The 18,436-nt window shown below is 34.9% G+C and overlaps 2 protein-coding genes across 2 annotated transcripts; both read right to left on the bottom strand.

The window, feature by feature from the left end:
- Window positions 1–419: 419 nt before the first annotated feature.
- Window positions 420–6,269, bottom strand: LOC114163888 (conserved oligomeric Golgi complex subunit 4-like). The gene is made up of 3 exons (XM_028048261.2): window positions 5,519–6,269; window positions 2,657–3,623; window positions 420–1,364 (listed from the first exon to the last, which is right to left on the bottom strand). The coding sequence occupies exons 1-3, from the start codon at window positions 6,145–6,147 to the stop codon at window positions 735–737; spliced, it is 2,226 nt and encodes a 741-aa protein (XP_027904062.1). The 5' UTR covers window positions 6,148–6,269; the 3' UTR covers window positions 420–734.
- A 1,197-nt stretch (window positions 6,270–7,466) lies between these two features.
- On the bottom strand, window positions 7,467–18,038 carry LOC114163242 (calmodulin-binding transcription activator 5-like). The gene is made up of 15 exons (XM_028047423.2): window positions 17,886–18,038; window positions 17,594–17,733; window positions 14,774–14,899; window positions 14,231–14,346; window positions 13,514–13,602; window positions 13,302–13,347; window positions 12,339–12,462; window positions 11,837–11,953; window positions 11,697–11,755; window positions 10,787–10,823; window positions 10,441–10,676; window positions 9,457–10,154; window positions 8,655–9,201; window positions 7,914–8,213; window positions 7,467–7,825 (listed from the first exon to the last, which is right to left on the bottom strand). Exons 2-15 carry the CDS (start codon window positions 17,655–17,657, stop codon window positions 7,766–7,768), a joined length of 2,619 nt encoding a protein of 872 aa, XP_027903224.1. The 5' UTR covers window positions 17,658–17,733; window positions 17,886–18,038; the 3' UTR covers window positions 7,467–7,765.
- Window positions 18,039–18,436: the final 398 nt, after the last annotated feature.

Here is an 18,436-nt window from a genome sequence, read left to right on the forward strand (position 1 = left end):
ACCTCACTACTATAATTTGAATTTATATGTATAAAATGAAGAAAGAGACAATTTTAATTTTTTTTAATTGAACAGATTACTCCGGACTTATAAAGGGCTGTCTAATGGTTTTTTAAAGTTATTATCATTTTGTTTGCTCAATATAATAGGTTTAATGTGTTGTTTTTGTTTTCTATTATTCTTATTATTATAATTATTAATATATATATCGACAAGTAACTATAGCTCCAACATTCAGACAACTTCCAGACTAGAGTGTTAATTTTGGTATATACACAGGTTTTTATCATGTTTTGAAGCATATATGATGCGATTACAGAAGTAATTTCATAGAGCGATAATTTGGACTTTGTCAGCGTCATTGTTTGAATAATAATTGATTATCCAAATAAATGCAACATGAGTATACTGAACGAGTATTAACTAAGTCTCAAAATTGATTCACTAAATAAAAAGATACAAAAATTTCAAAATTGGAAAGTGACTATTAAGGAACAATGACAGTTTACAAAAGACGCTCTGTATATAGCTTAATATCTTGGCCTCTCAGGTGGCAAATCTGAGTACTCTTGTTTCTTTTGGCTTTGAAGCTAACAATGCAAGTCGCATAATGAAACTGCATGTTAACTTACCCAACAACACCAAAAGTAATAAGAATGAAGCTCTAATACTTATCAGATGAAAAATTAAAGTAGAAAAGAAGAAAGAATGTGAAGAAACCATATATACGGATATTACAACTTCACAGCAGCTATTGCTTCTGGTTTAAAATCAACCCGCAGACCCAATACACGCCTAACTTCTGCTGGGGTTAATCTCCAGGTCATAGGACCAGAGTTCTCACCCCAGAAATCTAGAATCTCAGAAACCTTTTCTAAATTTAGAATTGTTGCCATTTGAGTAAGACGTGCAAACTTGTCTCTCACAGTTCTCTGTGTCATGACACTGAAGTGACTTACCAAAGCTCTAGCATCTCTGTCAAGCTGAAGACCACCTAGCTGACTAAATCTTTTCTGCATCATAATAACTTCTAGCCTTTTCACAATGAAGTCAACGATTAAGTGAACAAAAGTATCATAATTGTTAGAAGTCATTAGTGGCTGCAGCCAAGCCACATTTGTCTCAACAGAATGGAGAAGTCTCTGAACCCATGGGTCATTCACCTCATTATCTGCATACTCAGCCTCTGAAAGCTCATAACTAATTGTTCCAACGCTGTCTAATACTGGTCTTAATCGAGGTGTAATGGTTGACACGAGTTGTTCTATGCCGGCATTCAAAGCTTGCTTGAAAGCATTGTTGCTATCTGCCAACTCAGTCAAACAAGATTTTACCTTTTCTCGATCAGCTGGTGCAGGAAACACCTGCAATGAAGTTATTCAGTCAGTTAATTTTGCAAATTTAAACTTGTATATTATATAGGCAAAGCAAACAGACATAGAATAAAGAATGACCTATACATTATAAACCCAGAAAGGACAAATTTACATTGCGCTATATAATCTTAGCAGGTAGTTAAGTCTGTCTTCAGAATGGGCTAATGGAATATAACATTTTTCTGACATGACATGTGATGACAGTCCTATGTAGAGAGGAGCAGCAGAATTGGAATATAAGAAAGATGATGGTCATATCCATGAGGTAGAAAGAAAAACAAGTAATTTTCAGCCAAAAATAAAAGAGAAGGTAAGGCGACTATACTGAATTATGTAGGGAATCATGCATAGCGGAATTAAATGATCAAGCATCTGATGAAGATAGACAATTCCGATATTAGATAAGCTATATAACCAAATAGAACCCAAGTGTTGATGCTGAGAAGATGGAAGTAAACTATTTCAGAATGGTTGAAATAGGGTGAAGGTATAATAATAGTAGAGGAGGAGGTGGATCTTAGATGCACATGCAGATCGACTTTTAAAGTAGTAAATGCAGATAGAGGGATTTAGATGGAGGTTATTTAGAGTGTTATTATCATCTGGTCATGAGGTATGGGTTTTCAGAAAATCAGTAGACTGTCTGTATAGAAATGATGTCTGAGCTTTGATTGTATCTGCAGTGGTCAGGGAGTGAGGAGGGACCAAATAATAAGTTTATTTGAATAAGGATGGGCAGGGGTAGTATGCAACTATTATGTCTGTGCAGAAATAGCAATGTTAGATAATCTTAGCAGGCAGTTAAGTCTGTCATAAAGATGGGCTAATGGAATACAACAGTTTTGTGAAATGGGATGACAGTACTGTGCAGAGAGAAGCAGCAGAATTTGAATAGAAGCAAGGTGATGGTCATATCTAGAAGGTAGAAAGCAAAAAAGAAATTTTCAGCCAAAAAATGAGAACGTGAGGCGACTGTACTGAATTATGTGGGGGATCCTGCATAAAGGAATTAAATGATTAAGCATCTGCTAGACAATTCTGATTTTAGAAAAAATTCTAAATCATGTTACAATAATTTAGAACTACATCCTACATACGTTAATGAATAATCCCTAACCTAGGAATCTAAATTTACCTTATAACGGAACCCCAGACACACAATGCACGACGCAAGGGTGTGCCAACTGTACTTACTGGTAAAATTAACATCATAATTCAAAATTTAACGAATTTCATCAGTGATATATATTAGTAAGGTAATAAAATAATGCAACACTCACCTCAGCACACTGTTCTTCAATTTCATGTTTTAGCTTCAGAACGTACTCACTGCTAACATCCATATTATTCAAAGCTGTTGCAATTTCTGTACCTGTCTTTTGCACACCAACACCACCAAAGAACAACTTTGTACCAAGGTTTGTCTCTCTTATTTTTTGCTGCAAGGCTTCATGGTATTCATTACCGAGCAAACTGCTGGCACCACTCAAAACGGCAACAACAGAACTGATATTGGAAGTGGATATTGCCCTCCGCAAACAACTCTGCAATACATAAAACACATCATCCACCATGGAAGTGGTAAGGCTGTCAGGCACGTGTTCATCGATCCTTATTGCTTTCCTGACATTCTCCAACATGAAAAATCCCTCCAAAATGACATAAAAACCGGTTAAATCTTGTGCAACCTTGCTGAAACTGCCACTCCGAAAAGCCTTGGTGGCACGAGGAAGCAACTCGGCATCAATAGAAGTAAGCCCTTTGATCTTTGAAATCATGAATTCGGTGTAATCCTCACCAAGCTGCATAAGGGAGAGAATCTCCTCCAAATATAACTCAACCTCTCGTGGGTCAGGACCCTCGGGACCTCCTCCAACAGCAAGCAAACTGGTGTTGTGTGCATTTATCTCAGAGGACAACTTCGCCAACTTCCTATACTCCATATACTTGTTCAAAATCGCAGAACCACGAGAATCACACTCCTCCTGAAGCTCACAGATGGCATACACAATACCATCCTCACCACAAAGACCACTCAAGATCTCACTATTCTCCTCAATTGCCAACACAATGTCCTTAAACAAATTGGTCAAACAACCAACAAAATTGACATTTCGCTGATCCATTGTCTCCACCAACTGCTCAAACTCCATTCTTGACCTCATTGCAATCACCTTCTTCAAGTACCCAACATAGACCTGCAATCCTTCCTCCTCCACACCCAGTGGGGTGAAGAGACGAATGAACCTGAGCAATGATTGATCCAGGTTCAGCATCATGAAACAAGTTTTTTCCTTAACATAATATCAAGTTCAATTTCTATGACCTCAATGCAAAAATATATATAAACATTAGCATCCAATCAAAATAATTATTGTAAGAATGAGTATTAAAGTAACAAATGTGAAAGTGAACAAACTAGCTGTAATCCATCAGAAGTTGAGAAATTAAAGATATTCTCGGAAGTTGACTCATTAGATGAGATAAAAAAAAAAGAAATGGGATAAATTTTATATTGTTAGGATCCTCCGTGCAACAAGTCCAAAATTTGGTCGTGTTAGAGATCAAATTTTAACTGCTCAAGTTCCTTCCATGGAAAACTTGATAACATGACTCTGAGTTCAAATACTTAAAAATAGAAATATTCAAGAATTTGTTGGGTCTTTTGCCATGGTTTCTACACGAGGAAAAGGAAGTTGTGGCACTAGAGAGGGCATGGTGGTAGAGAACGTCCTCAATACACATTGTAAAAGAATGGACCATACCCAAGAGAATTGTTACTCATTACATGATTTTCCTAACAAGACAACCAATATTTCCAAATCTGAAGGTTTTGAGGCAAAGTCCTTTAGTAAAGAATAAGGAATATTTAAGGTTGAAATCCAACATCAAGGCTTAAATCATCTAGAACTCCTGGTTTGTCAACAACTTGTATTTCACAATGAATGGAGGGTCAAAATCCATGGATTGTGGACTCAGGTGCATCTGATCATATTTCTAGTAAAACAAGCCAAAATCCAGTGTGCCTCTTAAATACATCAAGGCTCTTTGGACAATCTGCATGTGTTCCTCCCATGGACTGGCCATGTAAAGTGAAATCAAACAACATACATCATTTCTGACCGTGTAGCTGTTAGGTACATTAGACTACCTACCAATTGCTTGTACAAGGTTGTACCAGCATTTTCTCCCCCTTCTAAGTTCAGAAATCCTCAAGAATAGCTCCTTCTTTCGCTCCAGCTCCAGTTCCCAACTTGCTTCCGCTAGTTGGACAATCAGCTCGGTATCTTGACAACACAGTTCCAGGCAGTACTGGATTTTTGACAGAGTCACAGTTCGATATATTGAATCTTTTCGGATTCTCTCTTGCATAAGTAGTGAACTCTGTAACTCATCCACAGTTAAGAGATCAATCCTTAGATAGATAGTTCTTTGCTTTCAAGTCTTTGAGCTTTGCTTCATCCAATGCCTTTTGCTGTGCTACAATGAACGGTTCATTCTCCTTTGGTTCGTTGATTCCAGATTCAATAACACTACAGTACTCCTTTCATCGAAATAGATTCTCCATGAGTAAACTCCAGTGATCATAGTCTCCACGAAATTTGGGCGCGGTAAAATTGCTTGATTCTGCCATTTCACTTTCTTCATTCACTCTATTGTTTTTTCCTCTCAAACACTCTTGTTTAACTCACTCTAGTGTTTTCCTTCTCAAACACGTGTAGTTTACTCACTGTATCAGGCCCGTGGTGGAGCTCTGTCACCAAGTGTAAAAGTAATGATCGGAACTTCTAATACTTCTGGTAAATAAACATGCCCTCATATCATAAAATGCAAAGTCTGATGACTTTAAACAAGCTTTACAACGGCAACGTAAACTACAACTCGAAAAAACTAGGAATAACAACCCTAACAAACTAAAATAATTCAAATATTTATCTAGCGCTTTTGAAACCAGCTTATTAAAGACTATTTTCTAATGAAGATTCCCACAACACTAACCAAATATAACAATTTGCACTTGGATGACAGAATTCCAGTGAAAAAAAATATGCATTCACTGTTTGCTCTTATCTGTAATATATATGTATATGTATTACCCTCATAATTCAAGATCAAGGAAAAAAGGAGATCCATGACTGAACCTGAGAATGGCGGGGTGGTCGCGCTGATCCACAGCGGCAGAGAGCTTCTTCCTTACAATTCCCTCCAACTGCTTCTTCGCTGCCAACAAGCGATCCCTCTGAAGCTGATCGGAGCCGGAATCCTTGTATTGCGCGTCGATCTGCAGGAAGGTCTGCACGTAGCGCGCGGCGGACTCATAGTCCTCATCCTCGAGGGCACGGTGGACGCCTTCGAGGGAGTTGGCGCGCTCCACGATGGCATCGATGCGGAGGAGCGTGTTGCGGACGCGCGACTGCGCCAGGTCAAGCTCCCGGACCTTCCGGCTGACCTGGTCTGCGAGGTCGGAGGTGGAGGCGACGTTGGAGAGCATGTATTCGGCGTCGGAGTTGACAATGTCGAGGACGTCGGAGGAGCGCTGTAGCTGGAGAAGGTGACGGTCGAGGTCAGTGCGCTGCGAGAGAAGCTCGTCGAGTTCGACGTCGACAGCTCTCTGGTGAGCGATGCACTCATGGAGGAGGCGCGTCATGGCGCCGACGTCGGTGAGGGAACGGACATATTCGACGGCCTCCGCCGTGCCGAAATGAATTGAGCTGCCGAGGGTTTCTTCGTCCGCTACATTACTCCCGTTGGCCTCAGGCGTAGTTCCCATCTTTCTCACACCATCAATTGCCAACCTACAATCACGTTCTCGTTTTCAGATCAGATTTCAGATCAAATAACTGAACGTTCAGAGGGTGAGTGACGAAAATTGCACTGTTTAAAACGATGCTTCTATATTTTTTTTCTTTTAAATAATTAAGAAAACACAATTAGATTTAAACCACAACTTCTAAATGAAAAAAATAAATAAATAAAAGAAAACCAAAGTCATATTTTTTAACACAACTCTCTTACTAGAAATTGAATTTTAGATCTGATTATAACTTACTTAAAATATATCCACTTTCATAATTATTTTAAAAGGAATTACATAGAAATGTAAAAAATTCTGACGAGTTCAGCTTCGATTCATATTAAATTTTTTTTTTGACACTATATCTTAAAAAAATAATTGCTTAATAAATTTTTCTATTAATACAATAATAGTGAAATCATCAAATTCCTATATTTATTAGTATATAAATATAATAAATTGTTAAGTGGTTGTTATCTTGAGAAGTAGGTTCAATTTATCTTTAGCCAGCAAAATATTAGTAAGTATAAACCTATGGAATAAAATATTTAACCTAAATTTGCGAAGTGTTAATGTTTTTTTGTCATGTTTTAGGACAATAATTAAGAACTCTTTACACAAAATTAATTCCAATCTTAAAAAATATTCATGATTTAAACAAGATAGGAAAATTAATTAATAATATATATGTGGCAAATTAATGAAGAATAATATTATTCTTCATTAAGGTGGAATCATTGGGTAACATATTAAAAGTTCATTATAGAATATTAACATGAAAATGTAAGTTCTTCTTATATAATAAGGTGAGGCAGTTCTATTATTTGATGAAACTGTGAAAAGATAGTTGCCACAACTTATAAAATTTCGCATTAACGAAATTATGCAAATAATTTTAATTTATGACAATCAAACATATCTCACATATTGCTTCTAATATGATTTTTTTTAGGAGAACCAAATAGATTAAAAATTACCATTTCATTGGAGAGAGGAACAATTAAGGAACATCTTTATTAACTTTATCAACTAATAATCTCTTTACTAAATATACGGTACTCTGTTTGGATGGTGCAATGAAAAAATAAATAAAAAATAAAAGATGGAGTTGTTTAAATTAGGTGAAAAAAAAAAGATAAAAATAAGTCGAAAATGATATAACTTTATTTATTATTTTTAATTTTTTATTATGATGTAAAATTTTGCCAAACAAGTTTAATGAAAAAAGAAAAACATTTACCACCTAAACATAACACATAATAAGAACAAAAGTAAATGATAAAAAACGAAGGAAATCAAATACAAAAAATAATTATTTATTCCTTCAACAATACTACTCACTATTCAAATGAAAGAAGGCTTGTTATGTAAGTTACAAACTTGATCTTGCATCATAAGTATCCCTAATACAGAGCTTAAACACAAACAACCTAATCAAGACATTTAACCAAAATGAAAGGGCCATTGGTTCAAATCTACAACAGAGAATTTACATTTACATCATCTACATGCTACTATACAAAGAAGGCACCAAGAACTCACTAGTTTGCTACATTTCAATTATGGGGAAACCTTGTTTTGGGAAGATACCAAGCTATATGTCAGGTAACATGTCAACTTCAGAAGTGAGAAAATCTTCAAATTCCAGATCCAGCTGCACAAAGCAGTTCAACAAAGTAAACAGACATGTAAAATAAAACAAAACCAAAACATGAAACATTTGACATTTGCATGTTACCAACCTTTGCTTGACTATGTGCTAGCTTCATTCTTCTGTATTCTTCTTGTGCTTTCTTAGAACGGAACATGGCCTGCACACGTACCACCGACCTCTCCACACGTTCTTCAGCTTGTTTCAGGCCAGTCCTAAAGAATTCCTCCTCTGCACCATCTTCCTGCTTCTCATCTTCAGCAGAATTAACCTGCAGACCACGAAAGCCTTTTCTCTTTAACCGCCACCGCAGAATTGCTTTCTCTAGCACCCCAACAGACCATATGATCTTTTTATATTGCCTCCGGACTTGAAAACCCCTGAAAGCAGCCTGCAATGAAAACATATACACCATGAACCTTTTCCAGGGTATAAATTGTTGTTGGTCTAATCAAAATACATTTTCAAGTGTCATTGTTGTTATCTACTTCTGTACTTCCAACCGGGACGGCTCGAGGATTTGGAAAGTCTAAAATGAAGGTTTTCTTTCTTGGAAATGTCAAACAATTAGTACTAAAAGAAATTTTTGAGGTCTTTTTTTCTGGGAGGTCTAAAGAAATTAGTATTAACAAATTTTTTTGAGGCATTTTGTTTTCTTGGAGGTCTAAAGCAATAGTTTTACTTGCATGGACCCTGAGCCGGTCCTAATCCAATGGTCTCTCACAAGGCTATCATTAGATAGTAATGTTGGTCCATTCCCAGATTCAGAAATCACATTATATGGCATGTTTACTAAAGACAATGAAGAATAAAAGACAAGAGAAGCTCTTACTTGGATTTTAATAGCCTGGCGCCGCATATGAAGAAATTCTCTACGGATTTTCCGTGTCCGGAATCTATGCTGAATTCGAGCAGCAGCTGCATTCGATTTCTTTGTCTCAAACTTGCGAAAGGCGTGTTGAATCTTCATTGCTGCTACTATACGACGTGCTTGATGCTCTGGGCTGTTTAATTCAATATTCTTGTACCGTAGATTTAGCTCATGCTCCCTATATGCAGCTTGAATGCGTGCCGCTGCCCCGGCGGCGGTCCGGTATGCTGCCAATGTGTCCTTTAAGTAGAGCTGGTCCTCAGGAAGTTCTTGAGTAATTACTGCATCAGTTGAGCTAGTTTCCAGTGTGCCACTAATGTTTCCAGCCAAGCTCATGTCATTGAACTGCTCAACCAGAGACTTTTCGGAAAGGTAAGCAGCTAAGCCATCATAGCCCTTCATATAAGCAAGATCAGCAGCAGTAAACCCACCAGGATTTTTCGGAGTAGGATCTGTGACCAGGTTTGGTCTTGCCCCAGCAGACAGCAGAGTTGCAACCATTTTCTCCCTGCAGAAACAAAATTCAAACTTTAAAAGGAGGAAAAAAAGCATACAAGAAAGTATTGTTATGTGGAAGCTGAAAAGATCATTTGGTGTCTAATTTCATGAAAAGATCATAGAGATTATGTTGTCTCTGTTTATCTTTACAATGAAACGAAACGGAAAATAACTTGAACATGAAGTCGAGTCAAAATGATTTTAAGGTCAATGTGGTTGCAGCTAGGCTAATGGTTGAGATAAGTAAGGTATCCATGTATCATACATTCCATAATAAGCTGCCCAATGAAGTGCTGTCCATCCAAATTTGTCGCGGAAATCTAGTGACAAGCCTGACCAAGAAAATAAGGAGATTGCCCAACTATATCCAAGCATTGCACACAAATGAATTACACCTTGGCCTTGTGCATCATATTCAGTACTCTTGCTGCCTATAACAATTCGTTCTAAAAGCCATTCCTTTAATTTGTTTTTCAATGCAATTTCAAACAGGCTATCTTTTACTTGTGGAAATGGAGCTGTTTGGTCCTCAGTTGACTTCATCAAGAATTGCCAGCTTTTGGAGATAAATGATGTTCTGAAGGAAAATCTGCTAGCCTCTTTCAGAGCATTTGGTGATACTGTATTTGAGAAAATATCAAGGGTCTTGTCGGTAGAAAAGAGCAAATGAGCAAGCCTCATCTGAAGTCGAAATTCATTCCAGTTGTATTTCTCTTCCATTGTAGCAGTTGGATCATGCAAAATGGGTGTACGATACTCAAAATTAACAACATGGCTAATAGGCTTGTGGCCATCAAAGCTCAAATAGATATTGACCAATCCAGGGGAGTGTGGTGGCACCCAGCATCGGTAAACCCCGACCTGAACAATTTCTACAGGAAAACTTACATCACCACAGACACACACTAGGTTGAACTTTGCAAGGTGTTGATAGTTACTATGAAAATATCCAGTAACCAGGACCTGCAAGATGTAAAGAGACATGAAATGTTTACATATAATTGCAAAAATATAAAATAAAAAACCGTAGTCAGAATGCTAATGGTGCCTGCTGAAAATGAAAGTTTGTGCTCATCGTTAAGTTTTCGATTTAATATTGAAACTTTGAAATTCCACAGCTATACTATGTTTTCAAAGACTGAATGAAAATGTACACAAATAAACTTATATAATACATTTGGTGCTAAAGGATACAATTATAACAGAAAATAATTAATAGCAATAAGACATGTGAGAGACAAAAGGAAACCTTTGTTTTCTCAGTGGAAGATGCCCAAGCAGGGGACACCTCTGTGAGATTAAATACATGTTCAGGCAGAGAAGATAGCTGATTATCTGCCACCGGTGATGAATATGGTTCACGAACAGTAGAAATTGATGTTTCAAGAGCTGACTCGTCTATGGAACATGGTGTATCTGATATGATGTTGTTGATCCACGTTCCAAAGCTGTCCTGACTTTGCAAGCCTTCATTGACCAAAGTGCCTAAGGTGTTAAACCACAAGGAGACTTAGGACTATTTTTAAGCAGATTAACACTTTCTGAGAAACTGTAAGGAACACTATTGCTCCCATAAACTGACTCAGTTATATTACCTAAAGAAGGAACTTCTGCTGATGGAGTACTGGACACCTGGTAACAAAAGCCGAATATAGATTACAAAAAACAGCAACTATCACAAAGAAAGTATCACTAGAAAAAGACAGAAAGAAAGAGCAGAAGAACATTTAAATATATTCGATAGACACAATTTTATTTATATAAACAACAATCCTATATGCTTTGTGTATTTATAAGAATGTTTTTACTGTCAATTTAAGTGATATATAAAATATATTATATTGTACATCTATAAGTGCCAAAGATATATATCATACGCCAATATACCCCAAGATTTGCATTATTTTCCTCTATTTCAAGGAATACCTAACACTTTCCATACTTTTGTTTTACTTAATTTCTCTCCGATTATATTTTTTTATAAGTATCCAAGCACTTGACAAACTCACTCTCACAAGCTATCTACTAAAGGAGCATCCCATACTACTCGATGTGGGAGTTTGGAACCTCAGAATACCCAAGTCCTTATCATAGAAGTGTCCCAGAGAGAGTCAACCTGTTAATGACTTTCAGTCTGATACTTTACATGATGATATTTCACTCAACTTGTTGGTTAGAACCCACCACACTAGTCAAAACCTTTGGCAGGTAGCCGTTTCCTAGACATGGACAACTAGCTCTAATATACTAACTTAACAGGTGCTCAAACACTTAGGAAACCCACCATAAAATGCTAGTTATTAAGAGGGGAAACTCAAAAACTTGAATACTTCACCAAAAATTTATATTAAGAAATGTGGGACCTTGGCACTGATAATGCCCAATCTCTATCATGTTTCTATCTAAGAAAATTCAACTAACTAATAGTCCCATAAAGCATTAATGAAAAAACTCGACGCAGCTTAATAAAGAACATAACTGAAACAAAAAGCATTAGTATCTTACATTGCCAAAGCTTCCACCAAGTAAACTTTGATTTTGTTGATATGAATGAGGAACATTGCCTGCCAAAAGTAAGTTTAAGATATAAATAACAATGTTCTTTCACCACAAGCAATTGGTTCTGTTAAAACACAAATAATTACCTCCATTAGATGTAGTAGAAGTGTTAACATTTGAAACAACTAGGTCATCCCATTCAAGTGTATTAATCTCATGAAGCTTCTCTTCGTAACTTTTGACTGTTAAATCTTCATTAAGCTCTGTTTATCTCAAAAAAAAGATAGAAGGGATGAGGATATATACCTAGTCAAGGAAAGAAAGCAGCAGTACGTATGACAGCAACAGTAACAATACATATGGGATCATTAGATCATAACCAATAACTATAAAAGGACTCTTATTTATGGTTTCCTTTGGAAAGATGCATTAGACAAAAGTGATGGGAGCGGAAGGAATGAAAATTTTCAATATATGAAGAAGACATGAACGATGCTTATTCTGCTTTTTTTTTTCCTAACCAACATTTAGCATCGGAATATAAGATCGCAATATCACAAAGAAATGTAATAAGTCATTCATTTTGACAGCCTTAAGAATATTACTTGTAAGAACGTGGACTGGAATCATCTAAAAGTTATTACTCACCAGCACTGTAAGCACTTTTCGCCCCAGAATCTAAGTCTTCTGATGGAATCCAAGATGCAGCTGGATCAGAGACAGAACTTGAATTTGAATTTACAGGTGTAACAGGAGAACTTTGCAATTGTATCTGTATATAAACCACCACCAAACAAAGGTTAGAAAACGAAATTATCCAGTAACTAGTTCAAATGGGAAAGCATAATGGCATATATGCAACATTGGAAGGAAAAGGCTCCTCTAAATTCAGTAAGGGTGTATACACCTTTGATTTAATTTGAATTAGAGTATTATTTTACTAAAATTTTAGGTGGATACACCCCTTGCTCACTTTAGCCACAAACTCTCTAGAGGAGCTTTTTCTTAGCTTGAGATGCCTTTAAATATATGCATTGGCAAACAACACCGCATATTTCCAACCAGACCAATTTATTCCCCCCCTCCCCAAATAAAAAAGAAAAAAAAAAAAAAACCAAAGTAGTTTGCATGAGAATAAATGAAATTTCCAACCAGACAAATTCAAAAACAGTGTGAGACACTATTCTTATAGACAACTTTTGGCATCCAGACATCAAATGATCTGGTCCTCAATGTGAGTTCTAATACCAACAAAATAGAGACAAGAAACATTGTACAAAGACACAAAGAGGTTTCCCAAAATTAGGGAACGAATATTACAAGATCTACAAGATATTCAGCCTAATTATGCAATATGTATTAGGTAATATAAGGAAATGATTGCATGGAAAACAATAAACTATTAACACATTTTTAGCCTCTATATCGTAAGATTTCTATAATCTTATCACAATTTCAACAATACAATCTTATCATAATCTCTACCAAAAACTGATAATATGTTTTTTCTATCAGGTAAAGCAACATGCACATAGCAAATCTTAGTCCTCATTTGGGCATGAAGTTAAATTTTGTAGATGAATAAGGAAGAAAGAAAAAGACTAACACAACCTCTCGTGTTTCACGATAATGAACAAGGACTATGTGCTCCAAACTCCTGAAAACAAAACCATACCAATTGTAACTCACATTACCATTTGTAAACTTCTTTTTATTCTATTTTTGATAAAATTGAAAGAAATGCATAACCCCTGTTACTAACTCAGTCACAAATAAATACATGATATATTAGAATTGGGAACCTAAAGACAACCAAAACATACTTATCAAGCAACCAATAACATCTACGGACGAAGGTTGGGTTATCTTGGCCATGTGCGTAGTATACATGGATCCTTTCTTCATTGCCAACCTGATTGAAGAGGACAAAAGAAAAAAGAATAAAGGAATGCAAAAAAGTAGACACATGGATCATTAGTGACTGAATTGAACATTAGAATTACATATAACAAAAAACCTGTAGAAAGAGAAGTTGATAATAGAAACAATATTTTGAAATATGATGACAAGAGTAAAGAGAAAACAGTTTATCCCTCATGTCACTTCATGAGAATGATAAAAATAAATTCAATTACTTTTTTCAATCCCTCTATTTATTTACAGAGTTAATTTGGCCTCTCTATTTTATAAAAAAAATTAGCTTGGTCCCCCAATTTTTAAACTTAATGCAATGCAATTCTCCTTGATCCTCTTGGTCAAGCCAAAACTGATGGTGTTAGAATTTAAAACTAGTGGCAGTTTTCAACCACCACTATTGTTTTAATTAGTAAAAGATTAAAAATATAACAAGTTTAAAACTGTAGACAAACAGCATAGATAATGTTGACCAGTTTTGCTATAGTAGGAGAAAGCAATAAATAATCAAATTAAACACAGGAGAAACCATTAAAACCCCCAGGATACTTGTTCATTAAACTATATTTAAAGGAGTAGCTGCTAACACCAAACTCAAATAAACACCAAGGAAATGAAATCCTCACTTTTAAGTGTTCGTGCGCTTCTTTGACAGTTTTCCCATCGTTTTTCTTTTTCCAATTGTGCCCATCTTTTCTGAAATTTCTAAGCATCTTGCGGTCAAATAGTACAATAGTACCACCTGTTTTACAAACAAAATTATAATATAACATTAGTAATGCAAACACTTTACTAGTTAGAAGCAAAAATATTACTCTAGCTAAAATTTCATTCGATAAATCTATGAAGGAAGAATGCCAATAATTAATCATGGAGGTTTTACACATTGTTTTATGCACATAAATTTGTGTATAAAACCTTTTCTTCTTTTGCCTACCTTACTTTTTGTTAAGATGTGCTTCAACAAGAATGAAAGGTCTACATGTTCACAAATTTATAGTATATTCTACAAAACATGAAATGCTCAGGAGCAAGAAAATAAAAATGCTACATGACAAATAACAAATAGAAGTTGAAAGATACATGAACAATAATGATGAGAAGCAATTTATACGACAATACATATCTAATTTACAAACATCAAGTTGTTGTTAGTAGTAGCATATTACTTTCGGGCAAATGCACTGGCTTGGCCTTGATCTTGAAATATTTGTGATTACAGAGTATGGCATGAATCTCATTTGGACGAAGCCATCTGCTTTTTGCTTCCTCCATAGTATTACTAACATCCAGATCTGAGCCAACGAATAAGAAATTAAATTAGAAAAACAAATTGTCAAACAGTTTAAAGCCATGCTTTTACATCTAAAGGTTTTAACTTTGTACTTCCTTTAATCAGTTTGCATCCTAACAAAAGCCATTATTGATGATATTTATGTTTGACATCTCATCTGGCTTACTGAGTTTGACCAATCCTTGTAAAATCATGAACCTTCTAGCTATATGTAGCAACATTTTGCTTGAGCATGTAAAATTCCAAATTAATATATTCTGCAGTCAGTAAGGTTATCAATGGCAGATGGAGGAATGCCAAAATTATGTCATATAAAGAGGCCCTTGTGCCTTATGTTTGATGCTGCCATAGCAGACCTCCCTTCCCAAATTTCCTATGGCAGCACTATAATGGTTATATAACAACATTGCTAGTCACAACTGTCTATCTGATAAGATAATAAGAAATAACATTTTCTAAATCTTATAAATGTCAGCATAAAGAGGAAACAATTTATTCACAATCATTGCAAACACAATACATAGAATTTATTATTAATAATACTTCAGAGAAGTTCAGTTTAGTTTAATAAGTGCTCAGTACGGTTCCAATAGATTACTTCATATTAACTTATAGGAAGAAAATAAGAAGGTAAAATGAATTCAGTTTCTCTCATAAGTCAAAGTCAACTATGCACCTTAGTTTTAGGCAAAGTCTTTTTATAAAAATAAAGTCCATAAGTTAATTTTAACTTTTGGGAGAAATTCAATTCATGTTACCTCCTTATTTTCTTTTCTACTGGCGCCTATAGAAAATTATATCTAAACGGGACTCAAGCCTTTTGACAAGCAAGGAAAAGCATTTTCTAATATAAGGAAACAACACAAAAAATGGGGAGTTGGTCGAGGTACCATGTTCTTTTTAACTTCAGGACCAATACCCATAATTTCTTGTCAGTTCTTCCCAAAATGTTTGAACTTCATCGAGTTTAAACAGCAGTCTCTAATCGATGAGGGACTTCCAACAAGATCCGTCAACAAAATCCTATATTACTTGTTTTCCCCAGAAACACCAAGAGAAGATCACACTTGATGAAGGAGAAACAATCTACAACCAAACCAGAGGTACTTTGTTTCTTCAATCAAAGGTTGCATTGAAAATCACACTCTAGCATCTTTAGGAGACAAAAAACTGATGGAAAATATGTTTTTATTTGTAATTTAAAATTTAAAATATTTTTTTTATTTATTTTGAAATCATTTTTTTTAAATATGTAAAACTACCCTCTATTTTCTTAATTCCTCTCTTATAGGATTCCTACTTAACACGTTAAACAGATATTTTCTGTTTTTTATTTTCTCAGTTGAAGGATCTTTTATTAATTAGTTTCTAAACGGGGTGTGCCAGTTCTGTAGGCAGTGCTTTTGGGGTCTCATTCTCATAAATAGTGTTCAACTCTTGAGAAAAAGGAGAGCAAAACACAAAATCTAAAATCCACTTTACTTATATATAAATATTTTGCCATTACTATAAAATATATTTGTTTACCTAACACCAATAGGGGCGTTTTTTTCTCTAAAGACAACACAAGGCACGCTTCAACCCACACTATCCTAAATGTTCATCTATTATATTTAATATTCATGTTGGTTATATTATACACATTTTTTGTGTTTTAATTCTGATGATTGGATATTCGACTATTTCTTTTATTATTCTAATTTTATATGTTAAATTTTTCTATCCAACAATCTTAAGAGAAAAATAAGTTCTTGAGATTCTCTTTCTTTGAGTAATATGCTTCTGTTTTTAAAACATGACTGCATGGAACATGCAATTCTTGTCTCTACGCCTCTGCCAATACTTCAATTACAAATGTCTTTCTTTATGCAACTCTTGCATTATTCATAGTGTCTGTCTACGAGTAATTATCTATAAGAAACTACATTCACAAGTGCCCTTGGATTGCTCTATATTGTATTCAATAGTTCTATTGCCTGACCTTATCTTTTGTCACTTTAACCACCATAAAAATGGCAGACAATGGATCAAAAGCAAATAAGAAGAGACATGATAAGCGTGGGAGACATGTTGAAGACACATTCACACACCCAAAAGTGATTGAAAGTCTATTTATGTATGAACAATAAAGCAATAAGATATAAGTATTATTGTATGAGACACATTAAAACTTGTGGTGATAAAATGGTTTGGTGATTGATGATATATTTAGATAATGAACATTTGAAAATTTTCATCAAATATTATTTTAAGAGATAGAACAAAGTTTACATTACATGCAATTTATCTACATATGATACAATTCATGTCATCATATATCATATATTAAAATTGACTGCAAGTATGCTTCAATTATAAAAGTTGGCCAAGTATTTCATATGCATTTGAGAGAGTAACAAGCATGTTTCTTAGTTGTGTTTTTACAAGTAAAATCCTTGATGAATAAAACAAAGGCAGCTCCACACATAAATCCTTCGGAAATTTTAACATCTGAGGGTGTTATTTCTCTTGACTTTGTCAGCTCAATTTTATTTTTTTTTGCAAATCCGATTACAAAAGAACCAACATGCCAAAATTCCACACAAAATCCAACCCCCAAAAAATAAATGAAACCATAGTTAAAATGAGTTGGAAGTTCTCCAAAAAAAAAAAAAGTTGAACCTTAATAAAAGAGTAAGGAGAAGAATGCAAGTACCCTGCAAGGTGTGAAACCCATGTATCTCTGAAGCCACAAGCTGCCCCGTTAAGTCGTGTGCCATCACAAAAAGATAAACCAAGTGCAAAAATTTTTCGCCCCTCCCTCACCACAAAACCAACAATCGCATCACCGACAACCTTAGCAAGCAGTCAGCAAACACATGATCAGAAAAAAAAAAGAGTGAACGAGATAAATACTATATAGAGAACCATAAGCTGTGAACAGATAACGAAAATGGTCAAAGTCAAAATGGGGAGAGAAGAAAGGAAGAAAAGGTGAGAACTTTTACCTGATTGGAGATGGGTATGTTAGAATCGGAAGATAGAAAAACGCTGCTCCGAGCTGAATATTAATGACACTGGTTTCCTCTGTTCCTTTTTCTTACTTTCTATTTTCTTAATTTTCGAACAATAATATCCCATTTTCTAAAGGTCGATCTTTCCTCGGCTATGATTAAATGATTTAGAAAAGAAAGCAACAGGAAAAGGTTGTAAGGAAAGAAAAAGAAAAAGAAAAGTGAAATTGTTTTGAATTATTTAATTAAAAATGAAAAGAGGAATTGTCTAATTATGTAAAAAGTTATGAATTAATATAAACAATTTAAATAAGTCGTAAAATTTTATTTAAATTAGAGCATTATGTTTTGTTTATAAAAAAATTCATTATATTCCTTATGTTTTTTCACCGAATGTTTGAGGAACATGAGATTTTGCATGTCTTTAAAAATTGATTCGAAACTAATTTGATCTGATTTTGTTTTTCTTCTAAAAATGCATAAACTTTTTTTTTTATATTCTACGTTTTGGAATGTGTGTAAATTTTTCCACATGTTGTTGACTA

This window comes from Vigna unguiculata, chromosome 9 (assembly GCF_037176805.1).
Source record: "Vigna unguiculata cultivar grain cowpea cultivar isolate G323 ecotype 2 chromosome 9, ASM3717680v1, whole genome shotgun sequence".
In the NCBI taxonomy this organism is placed as follows: Eukaryota; Viridiplantae; Streptophyta; class Magnoliopsida; order Fabales; family Fabaceae; genus Vigna; species Vigna unguiculata.

Excerpts from the sequence above, each read along its gene's own strand:
- LOC114163242 (XM_028047423.2), bottom strand. The coding sequence starts at position 17,657 with ATGGCACACGACTTAACGGGGCAGCTTGTGGCTTCAGAGATACATGGG. Across the intron at positions 13,348-13,513 it reads TGTTATTGGTTGCTTGATAA|GAGTTTGGAGCACATAGTCC; the intron begins GTATGTTTTGGT and ends TTTTGTTTTCAG. Across the intron at positions 8,214-8,654 it reads GCCAGGCTATTAAAATCCAA|GCTGCTTTCAGGGGTTTTCA; the intron begins GTAAGAGCTTCT and ends TTTTCATTGCAG.
- LOC114163888 (XM_028048261.2), bottom strand. The coding sequence starts at position 6,147 with ATGGGAACTACGCCTGAGGCCAACGGGAGTAATGTAGCGGACGAAGAA. Across the intron at positions 3,624-5,518 it reads GACCACCCCGCCATTCTCAG|GTTCATTCGTCTCTTCACCC; the intron begins GTTCAGTCATGG and ends ATCATTGCTCAG. Across the intron at positions 1,365-2,656 it reads TTGAAGAACAGTGTGCTGAG|GTGTTTCCTGCACCAGCTGA; the intron begins GTGAGTGTTGCA and ends ACTTCATTGCAG.